General features: G+C 31.7%; 1 protein-coding gene across 2 annotated transcripts in view; it reads right to left on the bottom strand.

The window, feature by feature from the left end:
* LOC135136679 (zinc finger protein OZF-like) overlaps positions 1–5,687 on the bottom strand; it is a 199,149-nt gene extending 193,462 nt beyond the window's left edge. For both annotated transcript variants that reach the window (XM_064066086.1, XM_064066087.1), the window contains exon 1: positions 5,199–5,687. In XM_064066086.1, the coding sequence (XP_063922156.1) occupies positions 5,199–5,393 (195 nt within the window). In that variant the 5' untranslated portion in view covers positions 5,394–5,687. The remainder of the gene's footprint in view (positions 1–5,198) is intronic.
* Between the last annotated feature and the right edge of the window lie 7,495 nt (positions 5,688–13,182).

Genomic DNA, 13,182 nt, shown 5'->3' with positions numbered 1-13,182 from the left:
TAGAGTGGCAAAATTCAAATATTTAGAGAAAAATACAATTTGATTTCTTTGACAGCAAAACTTTATTCATTTCATTTACATTCGGTATAGTTCTGGTAATAAAAGATTGAATATCAACTAAATGACTTCTTACGAGATAATCCTGAAAGTCAGAACTCGGTTCAAGCGACTTTTAATTCTAGAGTGGAAATATTTTGAGAAATCCACTCAATTTTATACTCTCATAGCAAAGTTTCATCATTTTTGTTTACATATGGTATAGTTCTGGTAGTAAAAAATTGAATAACAATGAAATATTTTCTTGTGAGACAGTCCTGTAATTTAAAGCTCTGTTCACCGAAACTTTAATTTCTAGAGTAGAAATACTTAGAGAAAAATACTCAATTTTATACATTTTCATTAATATTTGGTATAGTTCTGGTTCTGAAAGACTGAACACTAACCAAAAATTTTCTTGCGAGACAAGCCTATAATTTAAAACTCTATTTACTGCACCTTCAATTTCTAGAGTAGACATATTTAAAGAAAAACATCCAATTTGACACCTGCAACAGCAAAATTTTATACATTTTCTTTTATATCCGGTATAGTTGTGTTTCTGAAAGAATGAACACTGATCAAAAATTTTGTTATGAGAGAGTCCTATAACTTAAAACTCTGTCGACCTGACCTTTAATTTTTAGAGTGGAAATATTCAAATATTTAGAGAAAAATACAATTTGATTTCTTTGACAGCAAAACTTTATTCATTTCATTTACATTCGGTATAGTTCTGGTAATAAAAGATTGAATATCAACTAAATGATTTCTTACGAGATAATCTTGAAAGTCAGAACTCAATTCAAGCGACTTTTAATTCTAGAGTGGAAATATTTTGAGAAAAACACTCAATTTTATCCTCTCATAGCAAAGTTTCATCATTTTTGTTTACATTCGGTACAGTTCTGGTAGTAAAAAAATTAACAATAATGAAATATTTTCTTGTGAGACAGTCCTGTAATTTAAAGCTCTGTTCACCGAAACTTTCATTTCTAGAGTAGAAATATTTAGAGAAAAACACTCAGTTTTATACATTTTTATTAATATTCGGTATAGTGCTGGTTCTGAAAGACTGACACTAACCAAACATGTTTTTACGAGACAATCCTATAGTTTAAAACTCTATTCACGGAACCTTCAATTTCTAGAGTAGAAATATTTACAGAAAAACACCCAATTTAACACCTGCAATAGCAAAATTTTATACATTTTCGTTTATATTCCGTATAGTTGTGGTTCTGAAAGAATGAACACTGACCAAAAATTTTGTTATGAGAGAGTCCTATAACTTAAAACTCTGTCGACCTGACCTTTAATTTTTAGAGTGGAAATATTCAAATATTTAGAGAAAAATACAATTTGATTTCTTTAACAGCAAAACTTTATTCATTTCATTTACATTCGGTATAGTTCTGGTAATAAAAGATTGAATATCAACTAAATGATTTCTTACGAGATAATCCTGAAAGTCAGAACTCGGTTCAAGCGACTTTTAATTCTAGAGTGGAAATATTTTGAGAAAATCACTCAATTTTATCCTCTAATAGCAAAGTTTCATCATTTTTGTTTACATTCAGTACAGTTCTGGTAGTAAAAAATTCAACAATAATGAAATATTTTCTTGTGAGGCAGTCCTGTAATTTAAAGCTCTGTTCACCGAAACTTTCATTTCTAGAGTAGAAATATTTAGAGAAAAACACTCAATTTTATACATTTTTATTAATATTCGGTATGGTGCTGGTTCTGAAAGACTGAACACTAACCAAAAATTTTCTTACGAGACAAGCCTATAATTTAAAGCTCTATTCACGGAACCTTCAATTTCTAGAGTAGAAATATTTAGAGAAAAACACCCAATTTGACACCTGCAATAGCAAAATTTTATACATTTTCGTTTATATTCGGTATAGTTGTGATTCTGAAAGAATGAACACTGACCAAAAATTTTGTTATGAGAGAGTCCTATAACTTGAAACTCTGTCGACCTGACCTTTAATTTTTATAGTGGCAAAATTCAAATATTTAGAGAAAAATACAATTTGATTTCTTTGATAGCAAAACTTTATTCATTTCATTTACATTCGGTATAGTTCTGGTAATAAAAGATTGAATATGAAGTAAATGATTTCTTATGAGATAATCCTGAAAGTCAGCACTCGGTTCAAGCGACTTTTAATTCTAGAGTGAAAATATTTTGAGAAAAACACTCAATTTTATCCTCTCATAGCAAAGTTTCATCATTTTTGTTTACATTCGGTATAGTTCTGGTAGTAAAAAATTCAACAATAATGAAATATTTTCTTGTGAGGCAGTGCTGTAATTTAAAGCTCTGTTCACCGAAACTTTAATTTCTAGAGTAGAAATATTTAGAGAAAAACACTCAATTTTATACATTTTCATTAATATTCGGTATAGTTCTGGTTCTGAAACACTGAACACTAACCAAAAATTTTATTACGAGACAATCCTATAATTTAAAACTCTATTCAAGGAACCTTCAATTTCTAGAGTAGAAATATTTACAGAAAAACACCCAATTTGACACCTGCCATAGCAAAATTTTATACATTTTCGTTTATATTCCGTATAGTTGTGGTTCTGAAAGAATGAACACTGACCAAAAATTTTGTTATGAGAGAGTCCTATAACTTAAAACTCTGTCGACCTGACCTTTAATTTTTAGAGTGGAAATATTCAAATATTTAGAGAAAAATACAAATTGATTTCTTTGACAGCAAAACTTTATTCATTTCATTTACATTCGGTATAGTTCTGGTAATAAAAGATTGAATATCAACTAAATGATTTCTTACGAGATAATCCTGAAAGTCAGAACTCGGTTCAAGCGACTTTTAATTCTAGAGTGGAAATATTTTGAGAAACTCACTCAATTTTATCCTCTCATAGCAAAGTTTCATTATTTTTGTTTATCTTCGGTACAGTTCTGGTAGTAAAAAATTCAACAATAATGAAATATTTTCTTGTGAGACAGTCCTGTAATTTATAGCTCTGTTCACCGAAACTTTCATTTCTAGAGTAGAAATATTTAGAGAAAAACACTCAATTTTATACATTTTTATTAATATTCGGTATAGTGCTGGTTCTGAAAGACTGACACTAACAAAAAATTTTTTTACGTGACAATCCTATAATTTAAAACTCTATTCACGCAACCTTCAATTTCTAGAGTAGAAATATTTAGAGGAAAACACCCAATTTGACACCTGCAATAGCAAAATTTTATACATTTTCTTTTATATTCGGTATAGTTGTGGTTCTGAAAGAATGAACACTGGCCAAAAAATTTTGTTATGAGAGAGTCCTATAACTTAAAACTCTGTCGACCTGACCTTTAATTTTTAGAGTGGAAATATTCAAATATTTAGAGAAAAATACAATTTGATTTCTTTAACAGCAAAACTTTATTCATTCCATTTACATTCGGTATAGTTCTGGTAATAAAAGATTGAATATCAACTAAATGATTTCTTACGAGATAATCCTAAAAGTCAGAACTCGGTTCAAGCGACTTTTAATTCTAGAGTGGAAATATTTTGAGAAAAACACTCAATTTTATCCTCTCATAGCAAAGTTTCATCATTTTTGTTTACATTCGGCACAGTTCTGGTAGTAAAAAATTCAACAATAATGAAATATTTTCTCGTGAGACAGTCCTGTAATTTAAAGCTCTGTTCACTGAAACTTTAATTTCTAGAGTAGAAATATTTAGAGAAAAACACTCAATTTTATACATTTTCATTAATATTCGGTACAGTGCTGGTTCTGAAAAACTGAACACTAACCAAAAATTTTCTTACGAGACAATCCTATAATTTAAAACTTTATTCACGGAACCTTCAGTTTCTAGAGTAGAAATATTTAAAGAAAAACACCCAATTTAACACCAGCAATAGCAAAACTTGATACATTTTCGTTTATATTCGGTATAGTTGTGGTTCTGAAAGAGTCAACACTGACCAAAAATTTTTTTATGAGACAGTTCTATAATTTAAAACTCTGTCGACGTGACCTTTAAATTTTAGAGTAGAAATATTCAAATATTTATAGAAAAACACTTTCTGATTTCTTTGACAGCAAGGCTTTATTCATTTCATTTACATTCGGTATAGTTCTGCTACTAAAAAGTGAATAATAATCAAATGTTTTCTTATGAGACAGTCCTGTTATTTAAAACTCAGTTCACCAAAACTTTAGTCTCTAGAGTGGAAATATTTTGAGAAACACACATTAATATCGCCCTAAATCCACAGGCAAAAATCTGCATTTAAACTAAAAGATATAGAAGGTATTCAAAAAATTGCACACTAACTCTAGACACGTTGTTAAGCAAAGAAAAAATAATATAAAAAATCCTTCGAAGTTTTATTCCTGTTGGATATTTCACCATATTTTATTTTCACTACTTTCGCATCGTAAAAAATTGTTCAGAATGAATGTTTTAATTTTTAGTAACCAAATATGAGTATCCATGAATATTCACTCTTTCATAACCGAAACTGTAAGAGAAAAGCTCTTATTTATCACACCTTAATATTTACCAACAGTAAGTTACGATCGAAAATTTTGTCACAGTGATTAATTTTCACGAACATTTTCTTGTTGTACAACTTTTTTATAGTTTGGTTGGTTTTTATTACGTCAAACCACACGTAAAAATTGAGTGTGGTTTACCACAAACACACATATCTTTAAACATCAGTGAGATATTTCTGTCAAAAAAAAAAAACACTAAATCCACTTTTTTATTTTCTACGAGAATATTTTTTGCGATATTGACACATATAGTTCTGGTACTGAAATAATGAATATTGAGTAAATTGCTTCGTATAAGTTCATTTGGAACCTTTTAAGTTTGTAATACCAATAATTTACAACTTTATTCGCAGGACTTTTAATGCGTACAAGCAAATGACCAAAGTACGTCATAAATCTGAATTTTTTCTCCGCACTGATGAGCCTCAGCGACTGTTATAAAGTTTAGTAGCCAAATAAACCCATAAATGAGCCAATTTGCTGTTATAATCGAGCTTCCATTATCAGTACAATGAATTCGTCATTAAAGTGTTGCTTTAGAAAAGAGATATTACAAACACAAATATTAATTAATCGTTTTCACTTTTGTTTACGTATGTACTTACATCATCATCGTCCAACTGTCCATACACATCAAGCTTGTCGATCCGGATCGTGCCTTGAAAAGGATAACAGAGCGATCCTTGCGCGATGCTCGTGTTGGACCAAACCGACACCTCGGGCTCAGCGCGCCGCGCTCCGATGGCAGGACCTCTGACGCAGAGACTAAACTCCTGCGGGATCAGGACGCAAGTTTCCATCGTGAAATCAGTCAGTCATTCAACGCCCAGTCAACAAAAACACATGTCATCAACACAACAACAGTAACCAGTGCAGGACAACAACGTGCCAAATTAACAGTCCTTAAGGAGGATAAACATGTAACAAATCAACGGTCCTGCGACGGCGGGGGTGCTCTTAAGTGCAAAATAGACGGACGGGGTGCATGACAGGAGCGAAGAGAGCGCGCGCGACCAGGTTTAGGTGATACGCGGTGATCTGTGATCTAGTGACCGCAGCCTTGCAGGAGTGGCACTGAACTAGCATTGACCCTCAACAGTCTTACCTCTACCTTAAGTCCCCACCCTCATCGACACGTGGTCGCAGGTAGACCGTTTCTTGGTCTTGGCAAACTAACAGGTGCTTTTGAGCGGCAGCGACTGGGTCGGACAGCAGCCGACGGGTGGAAATGTGGAAGAGACGAGCGGGTTGAGGACAGGGGATGGCGGTTTTGGGGGGTTTTTGGAATTGTGAAATGGGTTTCTGCAAGTCGTTATGTAATGTCTCTTTGAAAAAATGAGAAATGCAAAAAATGTACAAAAATTACAAAAAAATGGTTGAAATGTAACATTTTCAAAAGAATTTTTTGGAATTTTTTTTAACTTGTCTCGGTCAATTTAGCCGAAACGATTTCAGATTCCCTATCTACGAAGTATTCTTTTAAAACTGGCGCTCCTTTTCTCTCAACTGAGTGGAACCTTTAACGTTTTCAAACATTTTTCAAAAATATAAGATTTCACATTCGTAATCTCAAGATTTCAAAAATTTTAAAACTTTGAGGATTGCAAAAATTCCAACTGTTCCAGAAATTCGCAGAATTTCGGTTATTCTGAGACTTTAAAAACCCTAGAAATTGTAAAGTTCGAAATATTCTACGGATTCTGAGGATTCTGAATGAAGATACTGAAGATTGTGAATATTCTGAACAATTGTTCTAAACATTCCGAAAATTCAAGATTCACAGTAATTGGAAAACCGAAGATTGCAAAATATCTGAACACTTTGAAGATTCTGAAAATTATAAAGACTCCAAAGGTTCCAGATAATCCAAAAGTTCCAAAGATTCCTGTTATTCCGGGATTCTAGAGATTCTAAAGTTTCTAAAGTTACTAAAATTCCTGAAGATTCCGAAAATTCTAAGTATTCTCAAACGCTGTAGATTCCAAAAAATCTGAAGACTGAAGATCCCAAAGATTCCAAATGTTCCAGAAATTCTAAAAATTTCGGATATTCTGAAACTAGAAATTCCAGACATTCTAGAGATTCTGAAGATTTCCAAGGGTATTTTGAAGGTCCTGAGAATTCTGGAGATTTGAAGATTCCGAATATTTCAAAGATTTCAACGGTTCCAGAAATTCCAAAAATTCGGGATATTCCGAGACTTTAGAAGTTCCAGAGGTTGTAAAAATTCGAAAGACTGTGGATTCGGAAGATTCTGAATGAAGATATTATATTCTAAAGATTTCGAAAATTCTAACGGTTCGTACTGTTTGGAAAAAAAACTGAAGACTTTGAAGATTCCGAAGATTCTGAGAGTTATAAAGACTCCAAAAATTCCAGAGATTTCAGAAATTTCAAAAGTTCCGAATATTCCGAGACTAAAAATTCCAGAAATTCAAAAAATCTCTGATACTCCAAGACCAGAAATTCTCAGATTCTGAAGATTTCCAAAATTCTGAATATTTTAAAGCTTCTAAAGATTCTGGAGTTTTGAAGATTCCGAATATTTCAAAGATTTCAACGGTTCCAGAATTTCCAAAAATTCGGAATATTCCGAGACTTTAGAAATTCCAGAGTTTGTAAAGATTCGAAAGATTCTGTGGGTTTGAGAGATTCTGAATTAGGATACTAAATTCTAAAGTTTCCGAGAATTCTAACAATTCACGGTGTTTGAAAGATTGACGACTTCAAAAAACACCTGAAAAGTTTGAAGATGCCGAAAGTCTAAAAATTATAAAGAGTCCAAAAATTCCAAATATTTCAGAAATTTCAAATTTTCTGAATATTCCGAGACTAAAATATCCAGAAATTCAAAAAATCCCTGAAATTCCGAGACTAAAAATTCTAAGATTCTGAAGATTTTCAAGATTCTGAATATTTTAAAGCTTCTGACGATTCTAGAGTTTTGAAGAATCCGAATATTTCAAAGATTTCAACGGTTCCAGAAATTCCAAAAATTTGGGGTATTCCGAGACTTTAGAAATTCCAGAGTTTGTAAAAATTCGAAAGACTGTGGATTCGGAAGATTCTGAATAAAGATATTAGATTCTAAAGATTTCGAAAATTCTAACGATTCGCACTATTTGGAAAATTGAAGACTCCAAAAAAACTGAAGACTTTGAATATTCCGAAAATTCTGAGAGTTATAAAGACTCCAAAAATTCCAGAGATTTCAGAAATTTCAAAAGTTTCGAATATTCCAAGACTAGAAATCCAGAAATTCAAAAAATCTCTGATATTCCGAGACTAGAAATTCTCAGATTCTATAGATTTCCAAAATTCTGAATATTTTAAAGCTTCTAAAGATTCTGGAGTTTTGAAGATTCCGAATATTTCAGATTTCAGCGTTCCAGAAATTTTAAAAATTCGGGATATTCCGAGACTTTCGAAATTCCAGAGTTTGTAAAGATTCGAAAGAATCTGTGGGTTTGAAAGATTCTGAATTAAGATACTAAATTCTAAAGTTTCCGAGAATTCTAACAATTCACGGTGTTTGAAAGATTGAAGACTCCAAAAAACACCTGAAAAGTTTGAAGATGCCGAAAGTCTAAAAATTATAAAGAGTCCAAAAATTCCAAATATTTCAGAAATTTCAAAAGTTCTGAATATTCCGAGACTAAAATATCCAGAAATTCAAAAAATTCCTGAAATTCCGAGACTAAATTTCCAAATTTCTGAATATTTTAAAGCTTCTGAAGATTCTGGAGTTTTGAAGATTCCGAATATTTCAAAGATTTCAGCAGTTCCAGAAATTTTAAAAATTCGGGATATTCCGAGACTTTCGAAATTCCCGAGATTATAAAGATTCGAAAGATTCTGTGGATTCGGAAGATTTTGAATGAAGATACCAGATTCTAAAGATTGAAGACTCCAAAAAATCTGAAGACTGAAGATTTTGAAGATTCTGAAAATTATAGAGTTCAAAAATTCCGGAGATTTCAGAAATTTCAATTATTCCTGATATTCCGAGACTTGAAATTCCAGAAATTCTAAAAATTTCGGATATTCGAGATATTCCGAGACTAGAGATTCCAGAGATTCTAAGATTCTGGATATTTCAAAGATTCTGACTATTTTAAACGTTCTGAGAATTCTGGAGATTTTGAAGATTCCAAATGTTTCAAATATTTCAAAGGTGCCAGAAATTCCAAAAAATCGGGATTTTCCGAGACTTTAGAAATTCCAGGGACTGTAAAGATTCGAAAGATTCTGTGAATTCGGGAGATTCTGAAGATTCCGAAAATTCTGAAGATTCACGCTATTTGAAAGATTAAAGTCTACAAAAAATCTGAAGAGTTTGAAAATTCCGAAGATTCTGAAAATTATAAAGAGTCCAAACATCCCAGAGATTTCAGAAATTTCAAAAATTCCTGATATTCCGAGAATAGAAATTCTAAGATTCTGAAAATTTCCAAGATTCTGAATATATTAAGGGTTTTGAGGATTCTGGAGATTTTGAAGATTCCAAATATTTCAAAGATTTCAACGGTTCAAGAAATTCCAAAAATTCGGGATATTCCGAGACTTTAGAAATTCCAGGGACTGTAAAGATTCGAAAGATTCTGTGAATTCGGGAGATTCTGAAGATTCCGAAAATTCTGAAGATTCACGCTATTTGAAAGATTGAAGACCCCAAAAAATCTAAAGACTAAAGATTCCGAAGATTCTGAAAATTATAAAGAGTCCAAACATCCCAGAGATTTCAGAAATTTCAAAAATTCCTGATATTCCGAGACTAGAAATTCTAAGATTCTGAAAATTTCCAAGATTCTGGATATATTAAGGGTTTTGAGGATTCTGGAGATTTTGAAGATTCCAAATATTTCAAAGATTTCAACGGTTCAAGAAATTCCAAAAATTCGGGATATTCCGAGACTTTAGAAATTCCAGGGACTGTAAAGATTCGAAAGATTCTGTGAATTCGGGAGATTCTGAAGATTCCGAAAATTCTGAAGATTCACGCTATTTGAAAGATTGAAGACCCCAAAAAATCTAAAGACTAAAGATTCCGAAGATTCTGAAAATTATAAAGAGTCCAAACATCCCAGAGATTTCAGAAATTTCAAAAATTCCTGATATTCCGAGACTAGAAATTCTAAGATTCTGAAAATTTCCAAGATTCTGGATATATTAAGGGTTTTGAGGATTCTGGAGATTTTGAAGATTCCAAATATTTCAAAGATTTCAACGGTTCCAGAAATTCCAAAAATTCGGGATATTCCGAGACTTTAGAAATTCCAGGGACTGTAAAGATTCGAAAGATTCTGTGAATTCGGGAGATTATGAAGATTCCGAAAATTCTGAAGTTTCACGCTATTTGAAAGATTGAAGGCCCCAAAAAATCTAAAGACTGAAGATTCCGAAGAATCTGTAAATTATAAAGAGTCCAAACATTCCAGAGATTTCAGAAATTTCTAAAATTCCTGATATTCCTGGACTAGAAATTTCAGAAATTCTAAATATTCCGGATATTTCGAGACTAGAAATTCCAGAGATCCTAGAGATTCTAATATTCTGAAGATTTCCAAAATTCTGGATATTTTAAAGTTTCTGACGATTTTGGAGATTTTGAAGATTCCAAATATTTCAAAGATTTCACCGGTTCCAGAAATTCCCAAAATTCGGAATATTCCAAGACTTTATAAATTCCAGAGATCGTTAAGATTCGAAAGATTATGTGGGTTCAGAAGATTCTGAATGAAGATACTCAAGATTGTAAAGATTCCGAAAATTCTGAAATTTCACAGTAGGTATTTGGAAGATTGCAAATTCCAAAGACTGAAGATTCCCAAGATTCTGAAAATTATAAAGAGTCCAAAAATTCCAGAGATTTCAGAAATTTTGAAAAAATTCCGGATATTCCGAGACTAGAAATTCCAGAGATTCTAAGATTCTGAGGATTTACAAGATTGTGAATACTTATTTTAAGGGTAAAATTCGAAAGATTCTGGAGTTTCTGAAGATTCTGAATGAAGATAGATTCTAAAGAATCACACTATTTGGAAGTCTGAAGACTCCAAAAAAAAATCAAAGACTGACGATTCCGAAGATTCTGATAATTATAAGAAGTCCAAAAGTTCCAGAAATTTAAAAAATTTAGAAAATTCCGTAGATATATTCTGAGACACTAGTGATTTTAAAGTTTCCAAAAATTCCGAATATTGTAGGATTCTAAACACTCTATTAAGGATTCTGAAGGTTCTGAAAATTCCAAAAGCTCGCAATTCTGAGTATTTCAAAAGCTGAAATTTCCAAAGAATCTGAAGACTTCGAAGATTCCGAAGACTCTAAGGTTTTCGGAAATTATTTTTTTGCGCTTCTAAGTTATTTGGAGAGGTCTCGCTAAACGGACTTTAGAGTCATTAAAAAAAATGAAAATTTTGGAAAATTTTATATTTTCAAAAAAAAAAAGATTGAGTAAGTTTTGAAAAATATATTCTCACTTTCCTCGCTTGCTGTTCATATAGGAAGAGATATTACATAAATGACTTCAGATTTATATCTAACGTATTGATAATTTTAATGTTTTCAAGAAAAATTTAGTTGAAAAAATCGCGGAAAAGGATTTCAGATTTATAGCTTGCTTAGAATTCTCTGTTGATTAGATTTTAAACAAAAAAAGTGTTTGTAGTTTTTTATTTTTTCTTGCATTTCTCGGTTATTTGCAGAGGTATCGGTAAAAGGATTTCAGATTCGTACTTCTATACTATTAGTTCTTCTATAGGTTGGTCGTTTTTATTTTCAGAATCTTAATCTACAGATAATAATAAGTTTTTCTAATTGAATAAAGTAATTTTCAGAAATAAGTAATGACTGAACATTTTTTAACATATGTAGCTTAGTCCAAAAAATATTGGAACCGATTTGTAGTCTGTTTAGAATTCTTTATAAATTAGCTCTTTTTAAAAGAGCCGTTTTGAACGGTTTTTGCCGTTGAAAATAAAAAAAAAATTGTTAGAACGCACCCGTATTTAACTTTAAGTCGTAAATAAGACTTTTCATCGCAAATAATGAAATTCATCATTTTTTCCTTTTAAAAATCGAACGATTAAATTCCATTAAACTCTCGTTTATTCCAGCGGCTCGCTAATTAAAGATCCGCAGATAATCGCCTGAAAGATCGGATCAAAAACGTAATTTTTAAAGTGCTTCGTCTTCCTCGACGGAAAAGAAGAAGAAGAAACCGCACCACAGCGCCAACGTGCCAGTAATGCAAAGTTCGCACCTGCTGCTTACTACGAGCCAGGTAGGAGTGGTTAATCGGCGACAGCAGCGAATAAGAACAAAGCAACCTGTTGCTCGATGACCAATAGTCGCATAGATTTTCTCTAGTGGGAATTGCAGATATTTGTTTAGCGTACAAACCAATACGGAAAGTGCGTAAAAGAGACGTACATAGCTCTGGCCAATTCTTGCCACTAATGTGATAGCCAGTGGAATTAACTGGACAAAAATGCCGAACCAATTACCGTCACAGGTTCAGGGCGGGGGTTTTAGGGGCGAAAATCGATCGGATTAGAGCCGGATTATCGTTTGAAGGAGTTTTAATACGTGTTGTCGCGTACTTGAGTTTTTGAAATGGTCAAAACTAAAGTACTTTATGTGTTTAATTTTGATTTGGTTTACCTGTTATTTAGGTACTGTTGTAAATTCTAAAATTAGAACACAAAGAAAATAGGAGGAAAATTCCTTTGAAAAAATAGTTTCATTGGTAACTTTCAAAATTTTTTTAACTTTAAGTGAAACAAATTTGAAATCGTTAAGAGACTCCAATTAAGCCAATAATGCGAGAAAAAAATTCCAAAAATTACCGAAAATGTTATTAAAAACGTTTAAAATGGCTTTGTTTGAGACCAAAATTTTCATTTATTTTTGAACATCACTTTGTTCAAACGAAAAAACTTGTTAGCTTGTTGAATATTATGCGCATATTCAGATTCTGAAATCTTGTTTACGATACTTCATGAAATAATCGGGAAATTCGTTTCAAAAAATTTCCAAAAATTTTTCGTGAGACCGCTGAAAATGGCCATTTGAGGTGAAAAAAGTGCCAACCGATAGAAGAACTAATAATGTTTCCATTCTTCAAATAACCAAGAAATGGAAGAAAAAAGATAGAAAAGTCTCATTTTTTTTATATGATCAAAATGGTTCTATTTGAGAAAAGAAAAAGATCTAATCAACAGAGAATTCTAAATTTTGAAATCTTATTGCGCAATTTCTTCAACTAAGCGGATAATGGGAGAAAAAAAGTTACAAAAGTTTTCAAACACTTTTTTAAAAAACATTAAAAATGGATCTATTCAAGCCGAAAAATGGATGGCTTATCGAGAATTAGGTATGTATCCGCAGATTACAAATCTGAAGTCATTTATATAATATCTCTTCCTATACATATACGTAGGTACAAACGAGGAAAGTGAGAAAATATTTTCCAAAAATGTTTCAAAATTTTTTTGAAAATATGAAATGTGACTCTAGTGGAGCGGGAAAAGAGCTAACTTTCAAAGAATTTTCCGCAGATTACAAATCTGAAATGATTTTTATGTA

This window comes from Zophobas morio, unplaced genomic scaffold (genome assembly GCF_036711695.1).
Source record: "Zophobas morio isolate AGI-343-1 ecotype UQ-CSIRO unplaced genomic scaffold, CSIRO_AGI_Zmor_V1 ptg000026l, whole genome shotgun sequence".
NCBI lineage: Eukaryota > Metazoa > Arthropoda > Insecta > Coleoptera > Tenebrionidae > Zophobas > Zophobas morio.
This window is presented reverse-complemented; position numbering and strand designations above follow the sequence as displayed.